Source organism: Haliaeetus albicilla, chromosome 1 (assembly GCF_947461875.1).
Source record: "Haliaeetus albicilla chromosome 1, bHalAlb1.1, whole genome shotgun sequence".
NCBI lineage: Eukaryota > Metazoa > Chordata > Aves > Accipitriformes > Accipitridae > Haliaeetus > Haliaeetus albicilla.
This window is the reverse complement of record NC_091483.1, coordinates 56,862,257-56,889,841: the sequence shown is the minus strand read 5'-3', so window position 1 is coordinate 56,889,841 and position 27,585 is coordinate 56,862,257. Positions and strand designations below refer to the sequence as shown.

Sequence of the window (27,585 nt, the reverse complement as noted above, 5' to 3'; positions counted from 1 at the left end):
GAAGGAGAGCAGGACTAGCCAAGTACCAGCGCTCACAGAAGCGAAGGGGTTGTGGGCAAGAGCAGGACCACTCCTCTTGTCAGTAACAAGCAAAACATCTTTCATTAGCTATAAAACTGGTACCAACCAAAATGCCTGATAAAGTGGAATTTTAGCTCCAGAGCTTTACTTCTGTGAGATGACTGCTGTTCTATTTACAGTATTATTTCAGGAAGGAAAGAGAGGGAAAGAGGAGAAGAAAGGAGGGAGGAAGGATGGAAAAATTTTAAAGCAAGTAAAGGCATTGTTCTCAATCAGAGCAGTATATGAGACTTTTTTCACCAGAATGACTATTATCATCATGGTCCTAAAGAGAAAAGAACGTACGTCATGTAGAAAATAAATAACATCAGAAAGTAAGTAGCCAGGCACTATTTATTTTTTCACAGTGTAACCAATCAACTTCACAGCAGATACAGTAAAAACAATGCATTACAACTGCTCTACAAAGTTCAGTGTTGAAACTTTCTTGATTCTTATCAGTTTAAGAGATATCAGAGCACAAACATCTAATCTGTTCATTTTGCACAGAACACATGGTATTCAATGGTGGGGGTTTTATTTATTTTATCTTTAAGACTATGGCTTTCAGAGTTTTACAGTTAGAAGATTACAGGCTACATCTCAGAAACATCTGTATGAACCATGCACCAGGGTGCAAGCACATTTCCACTCAATGCACAAGGACTAGTGCAACATTTATATGAAAATTCAATAGACATTAACATTCACAGTAGAGTCATAAGCTATAAATCCTCTCCTTCAGACTACTGTCAGTCTTCTCCTGGCAAGAGGTTTCTGAGATTTTGTTTTTTCTGGAAGTCCTTATAAGCCAGCTCTCTCCCATAATCTTACTTCAGAAATTCTGTTTTCAAAGCCTTGAGCAGCCAAGCCCCTTCTGATAAGGAGGGCCATAAGCATCTCCTTTCTGAGCTTGTTAGTATTATTCCTGTCATCAGTCTCAAGTCTCATCAGTCCTCAAATAAAATCAGCTTTTAGCAGCTGATGTACTATTCTGCATGAGGTATACTGTTGTCAAAAAAACCCCATAGGGTGAAATCCCTCCATTTGCTTTCACCTCTCCCCAGACCTCAAGAAAATTTAAAAAAAATTAAAAAAAAAAAATCCCACAGGCAAGAGAGAACAAAAGGCTACAAAATTCTAGCCTTGAACCAAATTTGAACTTTCTGCAATATTCTGTAGCAATCTAAACTTTACATTTATTTAAAACAGTATCATCGATGCCTAGTTACTCACTTTTGGAGTGCTTCAAACTGAAAGTTTAAAGGATGATTTTTAGAAAGGGCTAAACATTCATGATCTCAAAAGCAGGTCTTTTTCATATGTCTTAAAGTGCACATCAGAAAATGAGGCATCCCAAAACTAACGGTATACCAAGATCCATAAAACTCCTGAGTCGATCTTTTACCATGGTAGCAATAGAGTTCTCAAAATAAAGACCAGAATCCATCTACTCCACAAATGCAATCACAGTAACTTCCTCAGCACTGAAGAAATTTGCTTCTACCTATATCTATAAATCGACTTTTCAACAAAGAGAGAATTTTCATGTTTACCTTCAGTGATATCAATGCCTATCTTCAACCAGAACATATGTGTTCTCCCTTTCTTCTTTAGTGAAAAGGAGTTAAATTAAAAATGAATCCACAAGACCGATCAAATGGAGCCATAATTATTTTAAACTTCTGAACCACTTCTACATTCTAACTGTGCAAACCTAAATGGTTTTTTTCAGGACCTTTCTGGTCACATTTAGAACATAAATTTTAGGGGCAGGGGGGAAAGCTTGTTAAAATGACAAACAGAACTTGATGTATATGTCAAAATTTTCATATCTTTTTTTCCAGTCTACATATGGATATATATACATATGTCTTTGGCATTGCCAATATAATTTCCACCACACTCACAAAGTCTCAGCTGTATGGGATTTAGCCAAGAGCTTCACCAGTTTATCATCTCTGAAGGCTTCTGGTTCAGCCATGCTCATTAATAATGTTGTCAAATATTAAAATGATAATATCAATGTTTCACTCTAACCTGGCAGACAGACTTTATCAAAATGGAGAAGCAAGTAACAATCAATTTAATACCTGTGAATGCTTTAGTTTTGGCATTGCACATGAAAGATTATGGTATTTTAAGAGAGGCTGAAGAGGTCATGGCTTAATCACATTAAAAGCCTGTGAAGATACCTTGATGTTTCTAGGTAATTGAATATAATAATGGATGAATGCATACCAAGGCTATTGGAAAAATACCAAATAACTGAGTAGGACTGTAAATATCAGCACACTTGTAATAATAATATTAGCCCAGCTGAGACGGCTTCTGGACAGAAAACTGAAATGCAAGAATAAATTTGCATCAATAACATGTATTTTATGTATAAACCTTAGTAGCAGCATTGAGAGCTACAAAATTTATCTTAATGTTCCGTATTTTTTTCAGTAAGCTAACCACAAGAGCTTTAATGAATAATTTTTAAAGGAACACTGATGCGTAATATTGCAACATTGTCCACTGGTGCCAAAACACTATCAAATTAAATGCATGGAATGAATGTTCACTTGGGTAGTTAAAAATGCCAGCATTTTTTAAAAACAGAATTAAAAAAAAGGATGCACTAGTAAAGGGCAAACTGTGAATCACTGAAACACTATGCGAGCTATAGATGCCAAGACAGAGACTTGCATTAAGAGTGTATTTGAATAATGGAACCTCAATATAATAAATACTGAGACACATAATAAATCAACAAGTGTTATTTTTGAAGGATATTTCTGTAAATTTAGGTTTTAGACCATACATTGTAATTGCTTATAAAACTTCAATGAAGTAGCATACAAATTATAGCACTATTGTTTATTTAATTGGAAACAGCAATTGAGAACAAATATTAGATTTTTCAAGATAGGAATCACCATGAGATTGCCAGATTCTGATCCTTCCATTTCATTTAAGGAAGTATTTGTATTCTATAGCAATTTAAACTGTAAAGAGAGGTATCATAACGCAACCCTTCTTGTTCACACAAAAAGTCTAAGCATTCACAGTGGACAACAGTGGGAAATAAAAAAGATACTGTGAAGACACACAAACCATTAAGTTTTCAGTGACTAAAGCATGAACACAGATTGTATATTTACACTGGGCCTATGAATATCTAAATGTCCACATTTACCTATCTTGTAAAATCTGAGCCATAGTGCAAGTGCCTTCATTGTTACTGCTCCTATGCAGAGGGACAAACAGGACTTTACCTGTTTAAAATGACCATGACCTTTTTTCTGCAGATTTCACAAGCCAAAAGATTCCTATTTACCGTCTTCCTAAGGAGATAAAACAATTCAAGGGGAAATTGACATCTGCAGTGAAATAATGACTCATCCTCACTTCCCACCCACAGTAGCTGGTTTTGGGTTTTGTTTTTAAATATTGAATTGGCAAAATATATCCTCTGTGGGGGCAGTACTGGTCACTGCTGTTAACAGCCTTCAACCTTTTCAATTCTAAATGACAAAGAAATCTTAATGCCACCCTACAGAGCCAGTGTGCCTCTTCAGAAGGATGAACTGAAAATCACTTGCCCAATATTTGGTGGCAAGACATCTCCTACCTGCAATGCCTGGACAGGGAAACTTCAAGAGGAAACCTTTTCTTTTGAATTCAGCAAGGCTCAGACCCTGATGACAGAGATCATTCTGTGAAGCCAGAAACACACAAAAGAATTGCTTCCAACCTGAAAAATGTTTGAGTCTCAGGTACATGCAGAGATGTATGGAAAAGCAGCTACTACAAAGAATTACAAAAGAGAAGCCTTATTACTGCAAGCAGACTCCCGTCTCTCTTGATCCTGTCAGCTAGTGGGACTCAGGCCCTGTTGTCAGTAGCAAAATTGTCCTCATTTACACATGCCATACACTTACTCTTCTGAAACTCTTTTCTTGACTAAGAAAAGGAACTGAGAGGAAGAACAAGGTAGAACAGTTTACAGGTCTTCTGTCTTACATCCCCCGTGGCTCTCCTCACACAGCTCAAGTAATGTTGATCTACCCTAAGCAAAATTTGCAGGCAAAGCAAGATTTGTCACTGGGAAGGGGAATGAGATTGCCCAGAAATTTTACAGATTTTTTTTTTTGCCCTTAAAATAACATGAGACTTTTAAAATTTTTTTAGAAACAATATATTGCTAGCGGGCAACAAGACCCACCTATGGAAAAAAGGGCTAGATCCTTTAGTCTATTACAGTATCAGCTAATCTCCTATCTCCACGGGCTGTCTGAGATTTCCTCTAACACCTTCATTAACGTTCTGGCTTTCTCAGTGAGATTTAATAGGAATCAGAATCAAAAGTATAGTATTCACTGCCTTTTCACCAGCATCATAACAGATTCAAAAGACAACTCAGAACCCACAATACTGAGCCCTGTGACAAGATTTAGACACCTTGTCCAGGAGTGCAAGCAAAACTCTCCCCCTATACCACACGGAGAATACCTCAGCGCCTCATAACAGGACAGTCAACTCAATGAAACCCCTCCTGTGCAAAGATAAAACATGAAGTGCAAGGATGCTTTTCCATCATTCTGGAAGTCACAGCACACATCCATTTTCTGAAAGAAAGCATGCACCCTGTTTCAAATTATAGTCTCACAGGCAAAAATCACCCTTGTGTTTAACCAGAAACTCTTACCAACTTCCCTGGAGTACACTGGCTACCCTAGTTCATGCCTGGCATGATCGAAATCTACCTTTCCCAATCCCTGAAGGAGAGACGGACTCAATGATTGAATGCATTCTAATTCTCAGGTATTTGGAAACAGTAAACTGAAATGATGAATGATGCAATTAAAGAAAACATATCTCACTTTAGGCAGATAGATATTTAAATCCAAACTCCTCCTGTTGGGCTTTCAACTGAAAGGTCAAAGGTGTTCACAAATTACAAAGCACAGTTCATATATCAATTCTAAACAATTCTTTTACTACCACAGCAAATAAGCAACAGAAAATTATAAAAACCATGCTGGAGGTGATTCTCCTTCAAAGTCTTACACAATCCTATGTCTCTGAATGTCAGAAAACCGGATAAGGTTAAAGCCTTTGAAGCACATCAACATGTGAATATAAAATACGTTACCCAGAGCTCACGCTTTGGTTGCACTGACACTACATAAAACAGATTCATTCAGACACAGAAGACATGCACTGAAGATCAGTGAGGTACAATCATAGACAAAACCTTACCAAAAAATAACACACTGAGCTGTATTCACTACTAAAACAGACAAGTGGTGAACACTAATACAGAAATATCAAGGAAAAGTATCTTTTTTTGAATACATTTCAGGAGATGCCTAAGATATGTGCAGTATAAAACCGTTTGCCTAGACTTTTTCACCTCTCCGCCTTTATGGCAATTTCTCCTCTTACATCCCTCTCTTTCAGTGAGAAAACTTCTTATGGAAGAGGGTCTGGCTTACACCCTTGATGTTCAATCATTTGAGCTACTGAACACTCATTACTGAAATTAGTGCAAATTAAGCATGTGTTAATGGCATCAATTCAGGATAGCATCACTCTTTATGACAGTACATAAGCACATGCTTTTCTGAATTCTAGTCTAAGTACAGTACTGATTAGGAATAGGTTTAAGCATGTGCTTAAGCAGTAATGGTCAGAATAATATGACTCCAAATACTGTGCTCCCAGCTATCAGTAAATGAACTTTTATCCAGGTAGATTTGAAAAATGATTGTGGCATCTAAGTCCAAGTAATTATAGTCTCTGTTTCTTGTCATTTTTTTGAGTATCACTTAGATTTCTGGGAATCAACTGTTTACATGCAGATTAGAAAGAAAACACAAAGCACTAAAATAACACATTTATTACATGCCATGTTACAGTTCACTGCATTCCCATTTCTATTTGCACTCACAGTACTATGGGAAACTAAAATTATTTCATCAGAAACAAATGAAGTACACAGAAAAGTTTGTCAACAGACAGAAGCAAGTGTATCCATAAGCCAAACAGCCATAACATTCAATAGGTTTAATACTCCATTACATTGTTTCATAGAAATTAGAGATGAAAGACTTCTTATCCATCCCTTGCCAATTCTGGATGTTTTCTGTTCTCCAATTCAGTCACTGGAGGCTGACTGGCAACTGACAACCACATGAATAGAAAAAGCTAACTAGATGTGCCAGAGGAGAGCAGGCTGTGAAATTTGTATTTCCTCTTGTGAAGTGCCAAGTTCTTTCAAGTTCCTTTTGTTTAAAGGTGAATTAATGAAACTCAGGAGCTCACAAAATCTGGGCCTTGTATAGTGAGTAGACATCTTTTCAAGTACACATCCAACTTATTGCTGCTGAAGCCACCTTCATCCCTCCTACAGAGGAATGTGTTTCGTGTGCTGTCAAAAAGCATCAAACTGCACTATGGAATTAAAACTGACACATTTCCATTGTACTGAACATTTTCTGAAAATGAGACTCTAAAGAAACAATAAATTATAGTAGATCAGTGTTGTTAATGATGCCGCACTTCTATGCTCAGTCCGACAGTCAGAAGAAGGTGGTGCTCAGAAAGGTCATGCAACAAATAATGTCAGCCAACCTCAACAGCAGGCTTTCAGATTCTCTCAACCACTTTCGTATTTCATCAGCTAAATACTGAAATAAAGTTTGCATTAAAATGGGATCTTCTCTGTCACACTTTCTTCCAGAATCACTGCACATAGTCTTGCATTCTCTATTAAACTTCCGGGCTGAACACTGCAGTCACATTTCATCTGAAATGTGTATTGCATATCATATCTTATTATGTCTGGTACCAACTAGAATATAAAAATACATTAATCTTTTCTGAGAAATTCAGAGGAGGGAGCACATTCAACAGAAATATTGGGGGGGGTCCGTCATGTATCATTTTCTATTATTAGCTATTAATCATGTCTTTATCTCCAGTACTGAACATCCTTACCTACAGCCAAATACTAATCCCATTAATCCTCTTTAAAGATCTGTAAGGTCTTCTGAGTAATTCTGACTTTTACTTAATGCATATCTTAATTTTACAGTGATTTTTGCAAGCTCACTTGAGACCAGTTTCTTTTTAAGAAAGGAGGAAAGACTGCACTTTTCCATAATGAAGACAATGGATTTAAAAACAGAAATGAGATACTAAATGCTGCCAGCCAGCAATAGTCAACACAGAGAAGTCAGTCCAGAAAGGCTACTACTGAAGAATTGCTACCAAAGTGAACAGAAGCTCTGACCACAGAAAGGCTGGAGAACTGGTCCTATGATTTTTGTGGTGCCACATCCCATCTTGGAGAAGGCTCTGCAATGCATAAGGATTATTGTAATTCCCCTCCCCCCTCATAACAGGGCTTTTCCATTAGAAACAAATAAATATCAAGGTGGTAATTACACAGCAATCCATAACACAGGTTCAGTAAATTCATACCATTTGGCTCTGGCTCAGTGAGTAGCATATGCAGTAACAAGCAGAATCTACAAAATCGTACTGTATGCAGAGTGGAGCAGGTCACACACTACACTCTTAGGGCTGGAGATTTAACATAGCGGCTTTGAATACAATGACTATAGCACTGTTACAGGTTTTCCAAACTCTGATGGTACAAATTCTACCGAATGTAGAGTTACAACTTTTTCAGTGGCCCTGAGTGTGAATCAGACAAAGGACAGGGGAATGGGGAGGATGTGAAGAGCAGTAAGTTTAGTGGCCAGAATCTCAGCCAACATCAGTCTGGTTTCCATGAAATGAGCAAGCAATGGCAGCTGGGTAGGAATTTTTGAAAGTTGTAGCCCTCTTGGAGAACTTTGGGGAACTCACAAGAGTGAAGTAACAGCAGATAGAGCACAGACATAAATGTAATCTAAGGTTGAAAGCCAAAAGCCTGTATCAGTGGTCAGGATAAGACAAGCTCAGAATTACCCTTGGGTTTTTTGTGATATATCCATTTCTTGCTGCTCTAATCTCTGCATTCTGTATGAATCTGAATGTGATTAATTATGACTTAATCACTCTTTTTAACATACTGCAGAGAACAAATGGCTGGTTGAAAAATAGAAATGTTCCATTTCAACTTTTTTAAATCAGGGATTAATAAAATCATCACCTTATGGATGAAATGGATGAGAATAACTAATCCCATTTTATTAAGGCTTTCTTTGTAAAGGTGTAAGAGATGCTACAAAATTAATCTGCATTATCTTTAGGATTAAAATTGAAAGCTTATGTAGAACTGTCCAGCTAAATAACATAGCCTCTTGACTCTGCATTTTGTTAGAGCTGGACAAAAAAAGTGTATATTCAGGCAAGTTAAATGTTAGGGATATTTATTTTTAAAATTTCTTTTGAAATACCAATATCAGTTCTATAGTTGATCACAAGAGGGAGACTACATCACCATATTTCCTCTCATTGTTTCAAATTTTCAAAGCATACGAACAATCTGAGTCATTTTGGACCAGCTCTAATCTTTGACTGCTCACTGAAAAGTGTTAATGACTGTTCAATTAGCATTTTTTTCTGAGTTTGTCAAATCTCTGAAATTTATAGATAAAGATAGCCAATCCAGTAAACAAGATTGAACAATGCAAAGGCAGTTGGAAAGAAGATTCGAGAATAGGAGTCAATTTTTGCAATGCGGATGTGTATTCTTCCTTCTCTCCAAGATCCTGTGCGGCAGTCTTCAAAACAACAAAAGAAGCTAGCACAGTCTTTCCCTTCTAGGCACTCATATCCATAATCATCATCAGGGAGATGATTAATGTTATTAATTGGAATTAGTGTTGATCCAGGTCGAACAGCAATGGCAGGTGGTTTCTTAAGAAAAACAAAAAAGAAAAATATAGATTTGTGGGTTTTTTTATCCTCATGTTAAACAATTTCATAGGCTTTCCTTAGCAAAGGCCAGTATTAGCACCTTCAGTACAATATACAGAAATTCTACTATTAAAGAAAACAGTTTGGGGAGCTTTGTGAATTATGAACTGATGCATATAATTAGCTCATGCAGGCAAAAGATCATGAATTATTTTCACCTGCCACAGTGAAAACTGGGCTGTGCTGGGATTTGGGAATAGTGGATAATTAGTTACACAGACAGGGTTAGCTGATCCCATCTACACAACACAAATGAACGTTTTGAAGTCAGTCACAGCTTGACAACTCGGTCACAAGCAAGTCCACAAGCAGGCTATGAGCATGACTACCAAGGGAATGATGGTTCTCCCATCATCTGGAGTCTTTAGAATAAGACTGGACGTTTTTCTGGAAGCTACATTTTTACCAAAAAAAGAGCTAATGGGATTAGCACAGTGTCACTGGTGAAGTTTAAGAGACTGAGACACATAGGGCCAGACTACGTCATCTAACCTTGTGATGTTCAATCCCTACACAATATGCTCTGGCTTTAGAAACCAAGACACAAGACTCTTTAGGACAATGCCATTCAAGCCAGTGAAACTGATTAATTCAGCTCTTAATTCTTACTTTTACTTTCCATGGGCATAATTCAACCCTTTGCAATCTGGTAAAAACTCAGTGTAACAGATGTTGGGGTTCATAAATAATTTTCATAGAAAAAATCTGGGTGCCTTATTGCCTATTACATATACTGTTTGCTATTCCCTTTCTTGCGACTTTTGCCTTTTCGCCTTCCTGTTACTCGTGCTACCACAGCCCATCTTTCCCCCTTTTATTATTTTGTTTCCAAGCAGTTCTTCACTCTTCATCCTTGGTTTCCTGAATATTTCAAAAGACAGTCTCTTTCTCTATCTGTCCTTTTTTATCTTTCTAAATCTCATAGCCTTTTTAAACTACTCCACAATCCTCTTTCTTTCAACAGCCCCCCCACCTTTAGCATCTCCTCTAGAATCTTCAGACTGAAGACAGGGGTTATACCAATATTACTCTTACATTGTCTTCTCTTTTTTATACCTTCTCCGTAATTTGTCATGTAAGGAATAAATACAGCAGGAAAGGATGCAGTCAGAGAAACTAATTGGAAGTGTAGAGAAGAATCTCTCTTAAACAATTATACATGATAGGCAATGAAAAAATATGAAAAAAATATGTAAGGCAGGAAGCCACATCATTTAGATTCTTGTTATGTTTTAGAGTCCTGTTGTCCCACTTCCAGGGAATTACTTTGGCCAGTACACAGATCTCTATACATCATTAAGGAGGCACTCTTATTGCTGCAGGGACATTTTACCCAATGTCCCAAGGGGTGATGTTAAAGCAGTGCAGCATCCACCACGTTTTCAAATAGCTTTATTTAATAAGTGTCTTTACCAGAGGAAATTTCACACAGACTGCTGTTTCAATACTTTTTAGACATGACGACCTAGGGAGCTAATTATCATCCTAAAGGACCTCATTATTCTTCCCAGTTATGATAATATACTGGCAATACTAACAAACAGTAGTTACATGCTTCTTACCCTAATTTGAGGCATTACAAACAGGGCTTATTTTTATGAAACATAAAAAGTAAGTTCAAATTTTTTTTTTAACTTACAAAATTATTATTTTGTTGAAGATACATAGGGAAAGATGCTTATTTCTGCTTCATGTCTAATCTGGCTTTACAAGAATTTTCTGACTGTTGGTTCTGTCAATGTAAGATTCATGGAATGATTTGTTTCTACTAGTGGGGTAAAACAGGAATCCTCAACTCAGAAATACCACGGGAGGAGGAAAAAATAACAGTACTGCTTTTCACTGCTCATGTCACCAGCACAGACTGAAGCTGGCTACTGAATTACAGGTTTGAAGAGGTGGCCTGAGAGAGGCAGAAAGACAGTGCCATCTTATAGGCCTGACTACCTACAGGGAAAGCATAAAATGTGTGTAAGAAAGAGACAACATGAAGGAAAAGGGGAAAAAAGACCAACACCTCACAAGAAAATGACCTTGTATCAGTTGGCGGAGACTTAAAAAAAAGGTAACATGTACATACAGGACTATGTGCCGATTGTTCACGTACATGCCTACTGATATTGTAGATAAAACTCCACGTAGAGTGGGAAGCATTTATAATATACTCTGATAGGACCAAAACCAAATTATTCTGCATTAACACTAATACATGTACAAAAGAAAGCCATCATCTGTGGAGATCATAGCACAGGTGAAGCATTTACATCAGGTGGAATAATGATCAGAACAAGATCCACAACTAATTAAGTTTAATCTTTCCTACCCAAACTCATTATCCTTACTACTGTGGATTTACATTAGCCAATTCATGAATGATGCCAGCACATATTTTTTAAGATAAAACTGCCGTAATCATTTGTAAAATCTCACCATTTTTTTTCACAAGATCATTTATTGCATCTTATTGGCATTAGTTCCTGGAATAATAAGCTTTTATTGCATTTTGCAATAGAAATAGAAGACCTATGCAAAGCAAGTTTTACAAGGAAAAAACACCTGTAAATGAGAACTTTTCAGAAGAAATTAAACTATTTTAATTAAATTGTTTTTTTGAGTTACATATATATAACTACAAGAGAAACAGAATGAAGTCTTTGACAAAGATAAAAGGAGAAAAAATAAAATAAAATATGGATTTGTAATTGTACGACTTCCCATTAATTAACAAGATGGCTTCTTTAATTGTTCTATTTGGAACAAGAAATGTTATAGCTTTTTATAAAACATCACCAGAAAACCCCTATTTATCAAATTAGAATCCTTGCATCTAAGTATCTTAAATTTAATCCCCCTTTTTTTGGAGTAATCTCTTATCTAGTATGGTCTTATAGCCATAACATGCTGAAACATCTTTAAAGAATTCTGTGTGAAAAGATGGTTGGTTTTCAACTACTTAAAAACAAAAAGCATGCTTTAAGAACATAGTAAAACACAACCGAACAGTGTTTTGAGCATTATATTGCTAATTTTAATCTTAGTCCAAACTCCAGCTATTTATTCAATAAATGTCATAATTTCTATCTCACAATTATTGTACATTTTAAATTGTCATATGCACTGAAAATCTCAAAGCATTTGGCAGATTATTGCACAAATGGATGATGTATGAACAGATTCTGGAAAGTCTCATTCCTCCATTCAATGGAGTATACTTGCAAACCACTTCAATAGCTTTTGATCTGCCAGCAGCTGATCTTCAATATCTCCCTGGTTTGAATAAGCAGTATTTCCTCCCCTCTTCCTTTTCTCCTTGTGGTGCACGCTGAGAGCAGACCTGTTTCAGCCCTCTGTTCCCTAAGTGTTGTTGAGACCTCATTGCAACAACAACCTAAAATTGAATCTGCTATGCTGACACTGGGAAGTCCCCCAGATTCTGCGGCCTCTGTTACCTTTTACCCTCATTGCTCAGTTGTGGCCCTTGCCAAAGCCTGTTTTCCATCCCTTCCGTTGTGCCTACATTTGCTTCTACCACTAACAGGAGAGAGGTTTGAGGCATCCATTTTCCAGTTCTCTTGGCTGTGCTGGATTCCCTGAGGATCACAGTGATGTCCAACCAAGGCAGCACAGGGCAGTATTAACCCTTCACCATTAGCCTTGTCCTAAATACACAGCTGATCCACTCGGACCAGCTCACCATATGAACTGTAAGGGCTTCCATTTCCCTGGTATCAAGCCGTAACAGCTCCGCAGTGCCCCCATAAGACAGTCTCCCACAGCAGCTCTGCTCAAAATGGGTGCGTCAGTGCTTTCCCACACTAGTCACAGAACAGATATGGTTCATAACAGGACTTCTGCATTTCCATATCTGGGCTTCTGTAATTTCATTTCAATTTGTTTGATCTTACACACATGGTATTCAGCCTTCACCCAGAAAAGACAACTGACGTTATGATTCAGCTATGCTCCAGCTTCCTTTGACAAAATGATCTGGAAGGGGACTTTATACATTGTCCTTCCTCTTATTCTCTCCAAAAGATGACTACAATATACCTCAGATATTAAGACTAGTGTTCGAATGAATAAGCTATTTAATGCCTTTACCTCAATGTTTTATTAGTTTAAAGATTAGCTTTAAATATTTGTACTGGCTTCCAACAACAGATTCTTTGGAAGTTCCAGTATTCTTATTACACGAGCAGAAAGCCTCTTAAAATTGAATAATACTTGTTCCTGGGATATGTGGGGATTCACGCCAAACAAACATCAACTTGTAAAAGCAGAAGGTTCATTTTACCAGCAAGAAATATGAAAGTAAATGAAAAAAAAGAGTTAAAGTAAAATTTCTGAAGAGGAAGAGAGTCAGAATACTGACAAATAACGAGCACTTTTTCCTTTGCAAAGCTAGCGAGGTAAGACCCAAGTTAGGTTATGCAGATCCAAACAAATCCTTATACCTTCAGCCCATTTAGATTATCTCTGCTGCTACAGTCTTCTCTATGGTTCTCTGCCAGGTGCTGTTTTCAGAAGCACTATGCCCAGACATAACTGTCTCCATGGGCACACACTCCACGGGCAGCTCCAGAAGCACCAAGGGCTTGGGCACGGCATGTAAGCATGGAATGTTATGCCAAACCACTCTCTAGCTTAGGCTCATGTGTTCTCATTCACAGATGAGTGAAATGATCTAAAACCTTTGTTCATTAGTAGTATTTACAGAAAATTAGTACAAGCTCCCAGCTGTAAAAAAATTATAAAGTAACTATTAGTGTTAATTATCTTAGAACATTAGCCCTTCTACTTAAGAACCAGTCTCTTGAAATTAATGCTACAGTAAAGAGTATTCTGTATTTCTTTTTCTTCTTGGTTGGCTAAACTTACTGATGGCTTAGATTTTGCCTTCTTTTCTTTTCCTTTGTCCCCTTTTCTGTTGCTGGTAAAGTAATGCAAGGTGCCATATTCCATCAAGGCAGCAAACACAAAAATGAAGCAAACTGAGACAAAAAGGTCCATTGCTGTCACGTAGGAAACCTTTGGGAGTGACTTCCTAGCAATTGTACTCAGTGTTGTCATGGTCAGCACCGTTGTAATGCCTGTTTGAGAAAGAAAGAAAAAAGACAGGAAGAGGGAAGTGTGTAAGTAACCCAATCATATTGTCACAAAAAAATCCTCAAAATTAGCCCTTCATTCATGAGACACACAAGAACAGAGCCACAGCAGGGTTCACCGCTGATCACACCCACGCACACTGGTGCTACTGCAAGAAGCCATCCCTATGGATTCAGTGGACACTGTGGGACCATACAGAATGCAGCACATTTCACCTTCAGTTTAAATCCCTCCCATTTTCAACACACACTGAATAAACAATGACACCGAGAAGGTTTGTGTAATTTTATAAATCTATTATAGAATGAACACATAAAACAAATACAGTAGACAAACAGGTACAAATAAGCACAAAAATTTTATAAACACAAAAAAAGTCCTTTGGCTCTTGAAAGATTAAAATGTACAAAAGGACGCATTCAGAAAAAAAGGTGTGTTATTTATCAATGATTTCAAACTTTCAGAAAACACAAGAAAAAGGAATAATGTTTTCGATTGTTTGCTTCTGACATGTAGCAGATCAAACTAGATGACCTTCATGGCCTTTTGACTAGGTATTTTTTCAATACTGTGTCTTAAGTAATAGAAAATGTTTCCCTTGATTCACTTACATACAAGTTAATTAAAAGAACAAGCTGGTCTTAATAGCGGTGTGTTCAGAATCTCAAGTATACCACTCTTCACTGGTTTAACATTTAGAACGTGTTAACACTTTCTTCTTATATTTGATGCTTCAGGGAGATGCAAAGCCTTTTTCATAGTAGTCCAAAATTAAGATGTGACCTTTCCTTTGGAGAGCAATACTTGAACACACAAATAATTTGTTATTTACGTGCACAGGCTTATTGCAAAAAATGTGTTACAGCAGTCTAAGGCTGTCTCTGGCTTTTGAACCAAAGCATGGAATCAAGGATCACTATGGACTGATCCTGAAGCAGGAAAGGAGCAGTGATTTTGCAACAGATTTCCCAAGGAAATTACATGCCTAAAAGGGAAAACAGACAACCACAGAGGTTTTCAAAAGTGCTTCGCTCCCACTAGATGCTTTTGAAAATCAATTAGGCATTTCTCTGCATAGTTAAATATCTAAATAACTTTAATCATCCAAACCTTTTGCTTTAGGAAACCACAATCTGCCAGGCTCTTTCAACATATAAGGAAGAAGAAGGCCCAAGCCTTTTCAGTGTACCAGACCCAGCACAACCTCCAGTTGGGAAGTCACACCCACCATTCCCCCTACTGACTTCTGTTCAGAGAGGACAAAAGGAGACGTGGACTTTCCCAGTCCCCTCCACTATGCGAAAGGCATACAGGGGGCAGCCACAAGGAGCAAACCTTCCACAGCATCCCGACTGCTTGCCATGATGGACCTTGCTTAGTTTTGGCTTTCTCGTCTTAATTTCTCAGTCTTTTTTTCTATAAAATTCAGTCTATTTGACTGGTATTCTCTTTCTTCTTCACAGGAACATCTGCATGTGAGAAAAGTCATCCTACAGTCTGTCAAACAATGGCTTCTGCATGTTCATACAAAAGGAGCTCAGAACTGCAGGGAGCTGTAAGTTTGATATAGCAAACATTTATAGTACATCTCAAGTAGGTGAAGGTTAGTACTGCTGAAGTGGGAGCATGAAAACTCTAGCTTAACCATGAGATCAAAGCCAAACTTGCTAGGTTTATGGCACAGAAAAAGTACTCTGCAAAAAGAACAAACTGGATACAGAACTAGCAGGATACCAATACAACAGTTTTTCCTGTTATAGCTAGTGTCTTTCCAGATGGCACCCACAATGATGTCCAATGATTAGTCAGCCAAAGAAATCTTATAATAAATTCCTAAATCAAGATTTGAAACTATTGAGAGATAGTTTCACTTATTTATTCAAGATTTTAGGCTCTCTTCGTTAAACTTTGCAGTACTTTTAAAGAGCATAAAGCTAAGAACCAAGAGTCAGTTTTTCTTCCATTACCTTTTCATTAGGCTACTGAGCCATGCTCATTTTTGCTTACTTTCTCTCTTCACTCATTAGTCTTGCAGGCTTGACTGCCCAGTGGTCCAGTTTCAGTGGGAAAGGTAGGGAGTTGAAGCCTGAACTCACCCTTCTGGTAGGAAACACTCCTATAACATGGGAATGGTGTGTTCACAATCCCATAAGCTGATGAGGAAAATTACTCACATCTCTCTCTTCCTAAGATGCAATCTCAGCTCTTGGTCTTTCGCCCAAAATAGGTCATACTGCTGTCACTGGTTTTACTAAAAGCATCTGTCACTGCTAAGCTCAAAGTTGCTAGTCTGTATCCTATGCACTCCACACATCCCTGTTGTACTGGGTTTGTGTGGCAAGGTTTTGATAGTGGGGCGGCTACAGGGGTGGCTTCTGTGAGAAGCTGCTAGAAGCTTCCCCGATATCTGACAGCCGATGCCAGCCGGCTCCAAGATGGACCCGCCACTGGTCAAGGCTGAGCCCATCAGTGATGGTGGTAGCACCTCTGGGATAACAGATTTAAGAAGGGAAAAAGTTGCTGTGCAACAGCAGCTGCAGCCAGAGATGGGACTGAAAATATGTGAGAGAAAAAGCCCTGCAGACCCCAAGGTCAGTGAAGGAGGGGGAGGAGGTGCTCCAGGCGCTGGAGCAGAGGTTCCCCTGCAGCACGTGGTGAAGACCATGGTGAGGCAGGCTGTCCCCCTGCAGCTCATGGAGGTCCGCGGTGGAGCAGATATCCACCTGCAGCCTGGGGAGGATCCCACACCAGAGCAGGTGGATGCCTGAAGGAGGCTGTGACCCCATGGGAAGCCCGCGCTGGAGCAGGCTCCTGGCAGGACCTGTGGACCCGTGGAGAGAGGAGCCCACGCTGGAGCAGGTTTGCTGGCAGGACTTGTGACCCCATGGGGGACCTACACTGGAGCAGTCCGTGGAGAACTGTCTGCCATGGGAGAGACCCCACGCTGGAACAGGGGAAGAGTGTGAGGAGTCCTGCCCCTAAGGAGGAAGGACCAGCAGAGACAATGTGTGACGAACTGACCCCAACCCCCATTCCCCATCCCCCTGTGCTGCTGAGGGGAGGAGGTAGAGAAAATCGGGAGTGAAGTTGAACCAAAGAAGGAGGGAGGAGTGGGGGAAGGTGTGTTTAAGATTGGGTTTATATTTCTCATTATCCTACTCTGATTTGATTGGTAATAAATTAAATTAATTTTTTTCCCCAAGTCGAGTCTGTTTTACCCATGACAGTAGCTGGTGAATGATCTCTCCCTGTCCTTATCTCGACCCACGAGCCTTTTGTTATATTTTCTCTCCCCTGTCCAGCTGAGGAGGGGAGTGATAGAGCCACTTTGGTGGGCACCTGTTGTTCAGCCAGGGTCAACCCACCACACGTGTCTATCGTGCTTTATGTGGGTACTACAGCTCTTCTGCAAGGCAGCACATGAAACCTAAACTGTCAAACACAGGAACTGACACCATGCTAAACAGGTCAGCCAAGATGTTCCATGACACTAAGTGAAGTTTAATCATACTTTCAGACTAATGATTGCCACATTGCTGTCCCTGGATATGACAAAAAGAACATAAAGGAGAAAAAAAAAAAAGTATTTATGTGAACAACACCAGGCTCTCAAGGCTTGGATCAGGATTTCCAGATTTCCATTCTCAACAATCCCTCCGTAAGCCCTGCTGTGTAACCACAGCAGGATCCTCCTGCCCTTAATCTTGCAGTTCAAGAGAAAGGGTGACCAATGGTCACAATCTGAAGGGGAATAAACTGTGGTTAATTTACTCCCTGTTGCAGATTGGTATTCCTGGGGAGTACCAGACCCTTCAAGATTGAAAAAAGACGTTCTTACCCAGAGAAGTCCTTGCAGGAACTGCATCCTTATTGATCCAAAATGACACCCATGAAAGAACAACTGTGAGAATACAAGGAATGTATGTCTGAATAGTAAAATATCCCATACGTCTGCTGAGATCAAAGAAAATTGTCATAATAATATAATCACCTACAAATTAAAAAAAAGAAAAAATACTTACATAACATTGGAAACAGTTTTCAGTTGTATTTTCATCTATTAGTCTTGTTCTGCACAGATATGAAATGAAATAAAACTTGACACTTTGCCTTACCAGACAAGGTATGAGAGATTTCAGTTGTATTTCGTAACCCTACAAATGCAAACTGATACAATCTCCAGTATTTTGGATCTGCCACTTCAACAGAGGTTTTCTTCCATTTGTATTCAATTTCATTTCTGGGATATCCATCTAGAAGAAAATAGAGAAAATCAAATGTTCAGCTCCAGTATATATCAAAGCAGCTTTTTGTGATCTCTGAAGTTGTTTATAAACTAAACCAGGGCTATACATAAAGTGGATCAGAGGGAAAGCCAATCTATAGTCCACCTGATACACTTAAAATTTAACCACAAAATATCTAGCCTCAGTTTTAAACCTAGATAAATGTATGCTCGATCAAGAACTATGTAAATACAAACGTTTAGGAAAAACCTACACAATATTCTGGAACTCAGATATGAAAAAGTGGCTCAGAATCATCACTATGAGTTAATACACAAATGTGATATGTGTTATCACTAAAAGACCACAAAGAGCTTAAAAGGACAGACACTTATTAGTACATAATTTGATAAAATTCCTCTTGAGGGTTATTGAAAATTTCTTTGCCTATTATTCACAGAATGGATTTTTGTGGTCTGATTCATTGTCCAGTACTTCAACTTAAAGGAAGTGCAACTTTCTTGAATTTCATGTGCCTCACATGTTGCCCCATATTATACTGCAGAAAGGCAGAAATGAAATTAAGCAAGACTTGCTTGTGTGGCACAACTATTTCATCAATGGAGCTACCAAAGCTCATTTAGCTGGAAGCACTCAAGAAGGAAGTATTAAATGAAAACATTAATTTAAAAAGAATCACTGAAGTTTGATTTCATTGCCTATTAGGTTTCACATCTAGGAATAAGTCATTCAGCTGTGTTCAGGTGGTTTGGGTTTCTTTTGCCAGTAATAGCACAATTCCCTTAGGAATATATATTTATTTTTTTAAATATAGTTTACAATAAAGAAATGAAGCCTGAAAGTTGTGTTTCTTGCTCACATAAGTAAGTCCCACTAAAAGGAGATGGACTTCTTACACTGATTAAGCATTTACAGGAATAGGTTGAAGAAGACAGTTCCTATTTTTCCTTTTAAGTATACCACAAGGAACTAATTCAAAGCTGGCAAGTCTGGCAGCCATAAAAAATAAAGTTCTTCCAGGGCAATAGATTTCCATTAACTGGAATGGGCATTGTATCAGAATCCTAAGCAGTAAGATTATTTTTGAAGTCTCACCTAAATGAAATGCATGTAATTCAACTCATTCATTCCTGCATTTAATAATGCATTAAATAATGCAATAAATCTAATCAAAACATAAACAGGTCAGTTCTTTCCTTCACTACAAGGCTTTAAAAAGTAAACACTTGGTCTCTTGCTGACAAAATTTAAGGAAATTTAAAGCCTGAATGTAAAGAGAAAAAAAAAAATAAGCATTTTACCACCTACAGCTTGAAAACTCCAGTGGACAGGAGTGTTCATCCATAGGAAAGTTATGAAGCTGAAGATAACATTCAGCATTAATTGTCAGCCTAATTGGAAAAGGAAGGAAAAAAAAAATAAAAAAAGAAAAAAGATTATATTCAAGCATCCAAACACTTCAGACTAGATAGTAAAGAACATGCACAGAAATCAATTTTGCCAATTAATGGATGTTACACATAGCCAACTGTGTATCTGCAAAAAACATCCAGCATCACTGCCAAAGACCAAAAACTATGATCATATGGAACCTGAGGACCTGCATTGTTTCAACAGGCACTTCAAGCCCTTTCAAAAATTTTAATTGATTTAGGGGGATCTCTCAGCTCTCTACCAGAAATAGGGGATAAAAGGGAGGGACTGAAGGCAGGGCAAGGATGGGAGTTTGTGATAGCAAATAAAGGAAGTTTCTGAAGAATGCATTTGTCAAGTCAAATTGCATTTGGCATGATTGTATCTGGTGGCTACAGACACAAGAGAGAAAGTGGGGACACTCTTGGGCTTACTTTATACTCATGGAAGCAGCTCTGGTGAAGATAGCAGCTTGGGTAGGAAAGAGCAGACTTGATATTTCTATTCATTGAATGTCTAAGGCATTCAGGTAATTCATGCAACTAATATACATTTTAGAAGTAGTTTAGGACTCGTAATGGTATCAACTGAATCACTTGCTGCTTTTGAAAATACTATCACAGATTTCCAAAGAGCTTCCAAGCAATCAATGCAAAACTCAGTTCTGCTAACTTTCACTAGCAAGTTAGAGTAAGGGGCTAGACTCCAAACTGCCTTCTTTGTATTTAAAATACCTCCTCCTTTGTTGGCAACATTGTGAAGAAAGTCAGAATGTCTTCTAAAATCAACTTTGAAAATTAACATAATGCTTACATGCTTGATTGTATGCAATACTTACGTACTAGACAAAAAGGGATGGGGAAAGGAAGATTCTGCCACATGCTGCCAGAAAGCTCTGTAAGTCTTTAAACAAAGTATTTATTCTATACAAAGTGTCACTACGACCTTTCTGGAGATTTGTCCTGACCAAGAGAGAGGCTTATAAGAGAAAGTATATTTCTTGTCATATAATGGAGGGGAAAAAAAGAACCCCCCCACACACACATTTCCAAGTAAAACACTTGCATCCCTCTGAAGATGCTTCTCAAATTTGCCAACTATGGTATATACGTTTATTGCCTTTGTTTTCCATTTTCAACCTTTGGGTAGTCAAACACTTAAAGAAAAAGAAAAAAAACTTATTAAAGGCAACACAACTATATCTGGAATCACTGATGGCTGCAATGGACAGACCAAGGAGTATCCTCAGAAAGAGACTCAGGAAGCCTGACTAACAGAATCACCACATCTTCTCCCTGAATAACCAACAGGCAAAGAGTGGTGGTACAGGTGAGCCCATGAACTTGGAGCACTGTCAGATCCTATTATTGTTCCTTCTATAACCAACATATGAACCTCTCAATGTTATTCCACCTTAGGCCAAATTCAGGCCATATCCTCGGCTATACACATGTTTGCATGTTGCAGTGCTGGGTGAATACCTGTTCTGCTGTTTTATTACTAGCTCATTGCACTTCATAGCTCATACTCTAGCACAAGAATTCTAACCTATTGCTCTGGGAGAGCTCACATGGTTTATCGGTTGCATGCATTTGTTTCTTTGTGTTACTTAGACCCTGTTTAAAAAAAAAAATTGGACATTGAAACTGAATGGACAATGGAAGGGTAAAGTCCAAGTATGACTCTAGAATTGTTAGCTACAAAAAGAAAAAAAAAATATTAGCATGTCAGCAGAAGAGGATCTCTAGAGGTTTTTATAAACACCAGCATAATAAACTGTTTAAAAAGTACTCTTCAGAGATATTTGTGTGCTCTCAAATGAAGCGTACTAAGAAAATATTCAGTGAAGAGAATCTTTTTAAACCATTCTAATTCTTCTTACTTCTGATACAGAAGACTTCTATAAATTGTTCATCCAGCACAACTAGCTTGCATGTGAAAACAGCATAAATGACTGAAAAAAAGGTAATTAAAAGGTGCTACTTTTTCTTTAAAATAAATAAATAAACTCTTAAAGGTAGAATCAGATTTATGGCATCCTCTGCATGGACTGCTTCTTGATCAGCTCCTAATTTATTGTAAGATTTTTTAGGCATACTTAAAAAATAAAACTGAGATGACCCTAAAACGCTTTCAGTAGACCACATCACAGTCTTTCAAGAACTGTTTGAATAGTGACTCAAAGATCAGTACATATAGCCTAGATAGTAAGCTTAGAACCAGCCCAAGCATCTGCCATTTGCCAAGAAGAACTATCACCAACATGTTTGCTTATGCCTAATTTGGATGAACAGATTCATTGATTTTAATAGCTTGCAAGGATAAACATGTTAAGAAGTACATGCAGGACTGGGACCTTAGCTTTAATCAAACTTCTTATGATTTCTATTATCTGAAGCATTTAATATTTTACTTACAAAATATAATTTGGTGGAAATTAGATACTGAACTGTTTAGAACAGAAAGTCTGCAAAACAATTTATGATAGGATCCGCAATATGTTAGTGAGAAACAACCATGGCACTACATGCTATATAACTCCTTTTTTTTTAATCTTGCCTGTACCTAAATGAGATTAAAATTTGTATCCCCTTCAATTGTCTTTACCCAATTATCTAGGCAATATAGTTCAATACTACTAATTTCATGTTTTTCATGATCAAATAATCTTTTTTTTTTTTTCCCCTCCTTTAGTAAACTCCTTACAAATTCCTGTGGTCCACAACAAAAGAGATGCCAAGGATTTGATTCACATTCATTATTTTCATATTCCTGGTCATAACTTTTTTTTTTTTCCCTAGCCAGTTAATAAAAACCCACCTTAGAGTGTATAATACTCTTCCATCACTCCAGATTCGAAGTAAACGATTTGGAGTTGTAATCCAGTGAGCATCAGATTTCCTTGAGTTCCGGAAGAAAGTGTCTGGAATCCATATTTTTCCAACCATATTGCTATTAAGCATAAGCACCTTCATTGAGCTGTTAAATTTTAGACGACTGTCATACCAAGTCTGGGCAAAAATTATATCTATAGTGTATTCCTAAAAACAGAGAAACAACCATATCTATGTATACAAGTCTGCAAGCCAACAATTTTTAATTCATATATAAATCCAAGGTCCCTTCTATTCTCTTTTGTACTACCATTTGCATAGCACTCAGCAGCCTGCAACCCCAAACTGAGAAATTACAGGCTGACAAAAGATGCATATAGCCTTCTGTCCCTAACTCCTCGCCCCTGACACACGCTGGTTAGTTAAGGAAGAGGAGATGTGATGGGAGCTTGCTGCAACTTGGAGGTTCCCACACAGTGTGACCACCTCTGGGGGCCCTACACAGAAATTTAAGGGCAACCTTAATACTTCAGGGCTAGACTCTGTTTGTTAAGACAAAGATTCTACATCTCTTAAACAGCAAACTAAATAAACTTTCTATGTTTTCCCCCAAACTTTGCAATATGCAATTTAAGATCCTTCAAGAAATTTCAGATTTCGAAAAATTCATGAATATGCGGGAAGTAAACATCACAGTTTGCAGAACTATCTGTTACCATCTGCCTCATATATCTACCTACATACACACAAAAGTATACATAGTCATAATCAGGAAGAAAATGTCCCTAAAGCAATTCCACTTTACGTATTAAAGCCTCAAGAAAGCTCCTTTTGTGACAGAAAGTCAAATTCCTCAGTAGACCTATGGCCAGAAAAGAAAGGTGAAAAATAAATAAATAAATACATAAATAAATAAACAAAAGGAAAACCCACAGCCTTTTAATGAGACAATTCTTGACACAGTAAAATTTGAGGGAGTTAAACGTTACAGATGCAATGAAATACTGTTTTTCAAAGAATCCAGCCAGTTGTTACTGCACTCCAAAGGAGCAAAGCAGCAGCCTCTTCTCTGTTGTGTTTTTGTCACAGCTCCAGACCACGACTCTAACCTTAAGAGCAAACAGTCTCTCCCTCTACCTGATGGCAGATGTGATCTTTCCTGCATGGCTGCCCCATGAGGGCTCCAATGAGCAACTCAGCAGCTCCTCTGCAGGGAAAAAGAGCTGGAGACCAGACTTAGACACCTGGTGCTGGTTGTTCACCTCTCAGTTACGGGATGAGTGTGCAGGGGGAAGGCAGAAGGAGGCAGTGGTTTGAACTCTTGCGTAGAGCCAAAGGGGTCACTACTAGTTTATCTGGTCAATAAAAATGCACAGTGCTGACAGTCAATTCTGCTTTTAAATAAAATAAAAGTGGAAGGCTTTGCTGGTTGAGGGTGGGGTTTTTGTTCATTTTACTTTTAAATAATTACAGCAGCCAACTGTACGAGTTACAGACTCCTCACTCGTTTCTTCAGCTGATGCCACCCATCTCCCAGGAAAGTTTGTGAAATTTGGCACTCAATCCTTGAGAAGTGCCAAGGCAGATATTCTGGGACTACCTAAATCTCTCTCAATTTTCCCACCTCTCCCGGTGGGAGAAGAACAGGTTCGGGAAATAGATACGCAAGAGGGAGGCTTGCCCTTGCTCTGTGATGTATGGCAGATGAATTACCACCTGGACTGTGGTAACTCAGTGACTCTCAAAGGTTATGAATAACTAGTGTGTGAGGCAAACAGTGGAGGGACAGAAGGAACAAAAGGACTAATCAAAAATGCATTTTAGGGGTGACTTTGTTCTAAAACTCTGCTTATTCCTTGAGAGGCACAGCCATCAAGGGAAGATTCTGCAGGTCAAAACAAGTCCTTGATCATTTTGTTTCTATAAACAACGTTCAGGACACCTGTGAAAACCCTGTTTTAAGGGCCTGTTTAACCTTAAAATTCAGCTTTCTGTGCTCATCTATAGTGGTTAGAGCTGGAAAGGAAACCTGCCTTGTTGTAGTGTAAATGAGAACCCGAGGCAGTGCACCAGAGAAGTGTTTTAATGGGCTTAAATGGAACAGAATGAACAAAGATTTATGTGTTGCCTTTACAGTACAAATAGGAGAAAAAAAGAAGTCAGTGAGCGAAATCAACAGACACGACCAAATGTATGAAGAAAGCAGACTGTCTGAGTTTGAAGGTGCTACTCTAAGCAGCCACTTTACAGTAGCATTGCATTTTCTGAGAAAAAGAAATTTATCAAAGTGTCATTACAGTCAAATCCACCCAGAGCAAGAAAACTCAGGTTATCATAGAATACCAACCACCCTAACAAATTAAGATAAAAAAGGAAGAGAAGCTCACAGATTATTTTGAACACACAAAGCAAAGGAACAGTCCTAGTGGACCCAGATGCTTGTATTCTCTTACCTTTCAGTATTAAATGTACAAGTTTTTATCACACCCATGTATTACAGGAGCTGTTTAAAGAACTTTTTGGGGGAAAAAAAGAAAGAAACTTTCTTAAAATCCTTCATGATACATTTATAACTGTTCAAAAAGAATCTAATACATAATAGTTTAATATCACAAAATTAGTAACTACTTGTTTCCACATATCTTGCTGAATGTATAATTAGAGATCCAATTGCTAGCCTCTTGTCACATACCTGCAGAGGGTGGTCCTCCATTTGTAAGCTGACACTTCAGCACACAGACATCTCCCTCAGGAGTCAGCCAACGAAAGGCATAATCTTACTATTCATCCCATGTGAAAGATGTGGACTTGCAGCTTCATGGTGGGTGGCAGCAGCAGTTCACCCCCCTCTTCAGTAGGGACCCCAAATCAGTGCTCTCTGATTTCTCCCAAGAACATTTATTCCACTTCTGACATCTGCCTTGGTGGACTTTACTACCTACTTCGTTAGCGTATCTATTTGTGCTATGCCTCCCTGAGACCTCTCTGTCTTTGAGGGTCCATAATACATCCTGAGGCTGCATATATTCTTCACATAACACATCTCACATGGCATCACATTTTCAACCCATTCTATCTATACTATCTCTCACTCAAGTGAACTTCAGTGTAACGTGCAAGCGCATGCATGTACTCACGTTGCAGAGGTGCAAGGCATGTGGAAATGGGACCCAAATGTATACTAGCCTCCTTTCTGAACACAAGCTTCCCCGCAGAAGAGGCCAGGTGGCATAGGTCCAAATGGACGCCAAGCAGACACCAAACACGGGCAAACATATAGGATGATCAGACAACTAATAGACTGGCAGCATGCAGCTGTGACAGTATAGACGCTTGAGAGCAATAAGCTGAAAGGGAAACTATGCTACAGGCATTATCAAGAAAGTTGGATTATTTCTCAAAATCTAGGTTTGAAATGGGCTTGAAATTTTCAGGTTTTATGGATTCCCTTAAATTTGCATCTCTTGAAAAATATTCCATATTTCCTTTTAAGATGGAGAAATCTGGGTCCCCAAAATTTGTTGAAAATGAGGTAGAAAAATCACTATGCTGTCTTTTCTGTGAGTACTTTGTTTCCAAAACTAGATGAACAAAAGCCCTATCTTTGTTTAGACACCGAATGAGCAAGCACAGCAGCAGCCAGATTTATACAATATTCTTTTAGTGCAACAAATCTTTCTGAGCAACTATTTTGTTTTCCTTGTGTTCTTTCAAAAAGTTAACACTCTTATCACTACTTCTGTTAGTCTTTCATAAAACTCACCTTTCGATGCCACTGTGTACCCATAAAAATTGGTTTACTACTCTCTCTTTGAAATGAAACTAATGATAAAATAGCCATGCAAAATAAAATGGAATCAATCTATGGCTGCGTTAGTCACAGCTATAGCAAAATGCATGCTTATTCATATTTAGCCTCACAGGGTTCAATAACCATGGCACACGTTAGCTCATATTTGGCATTTGATTAGATCACTGAACTCTTTTTTGCACAGCTGGCATAAAGAGCCCACCTGCCTAATTATTTACAGATAAGTGCAATCCTCCTCCATCTCTTTCCTCTCTAAAAGATCATAACAAACTCCAAAGGCTGGGAACACAGTGACTAATCAGAGATTACCATTAAGGGGCCAGGCAGTGAACAAACTGTGAATATTGACAAGCAGGTGTATAGTGAGAGAGAAAATCATTAAATAAATAAAAGCAATTACTTCAAATAAAGTAGGAACAGCTACTGTACGGGAATAAATGGAATCCTCAACATCAGTTTCATTGTCATGCACAGTTCAATTACAGTCAGACATGAAAATGGGCCAGTGGATTGGGTTTTTTATTGGAAAGCTGTGAAAGAAAGGGGGCAGATACCATCCTACATGATTGTTTCTCAGTGCAAACTGCATCACACGAATTCCAACATAATATCGGTAAGGATGGAAAATATCTCACAAAGAAAAAAACCCTATTTTTCTTGGATATTTTGTCTGGCAGTCTTGCAACTGATTTGATATTCCACAGTAAAAAGCGTGGAGAAGTCAAGAAGTGAGTAGCTATATCATTGGCTGCATTATGTTAATGGCAACACATTTTGTTTGAGGCCTAGTTTTCTGGGGCCAAACACAAAAGCAATGAAAAGTCCCAAAACCAAACTCACAACTGAAAAAATGTGTTAGCAAACTACAGGCCTGCAATACAGTTCATTACTAATGAATTTCAGAGAAAAATGAATAAAAACATACTCCTGTCATTTCACCTTTGCTCAGAAACCCACGCCAGCTCTTCTCCCAGATTCAAAATTTCACCTGAAGGGCACCTGGAGTTTTCTGGAGTGCAACAAGCTAGTTCAGAAATCTGTTTCATAGGGAGCCCCTGAACTCAGTTCCATTACCAAGTGTGACATGACTTCATCTTCAAGGTATTTTCCCCATGTTTCTTCATTCTATCCAGCATTCTAATTCCTTAAACTGTAACTCAATGTGAAGGAGGCAGGGAATTTTTCAGAAAAA

The 27,585-nt window shown here is 38.2% G+C and overlaps 1 protein-coding gene across 2 annotated transcripts in view; it reads right to left on the bottom strand.

The window, feature by feature from the left end:
• Positions 1-396: 396 nt before the first annotated feature.
• The window catches only part of GABRG1 (gamma-aminobutyric acid type A receptor subunit gamma1), a 66,280-nt gene continuing 39,091 nt past the window's right edge, over positions 397-27,585 (bottom strand). For both annotated transcript variants that reach the window (XM_069790811.1, XM_069790818.1), the window contains 6 exons: positions 22,569-22,789; positions 19,644-19,726; positions 18,204-18,341; positions 17,927-18,079; positions 13,861-14,072; positions 397-8,922 (listed from right to left, as the gene is read on the bottom strand). In XM_069790811.1, the coding sequence (XP_069646912.1) occupies positions 8,650-8,922; positions 13,861-14,072; positions 17,927-18,079; positions 18,204-18,341; positions 19,644-19,726; positions 22,569-22,789 (1,080 nt within the window). In that variant the 3' untranslated portion in view covers positions 397-8,649. The remainder of the gene's footprint in view (positions 8,923-13,860; positions 14,073-17,926; positions 18,080-18,203; positions 18,342-19,643; positions 19,727-22,568; positions 22,790-27,585) is intronic.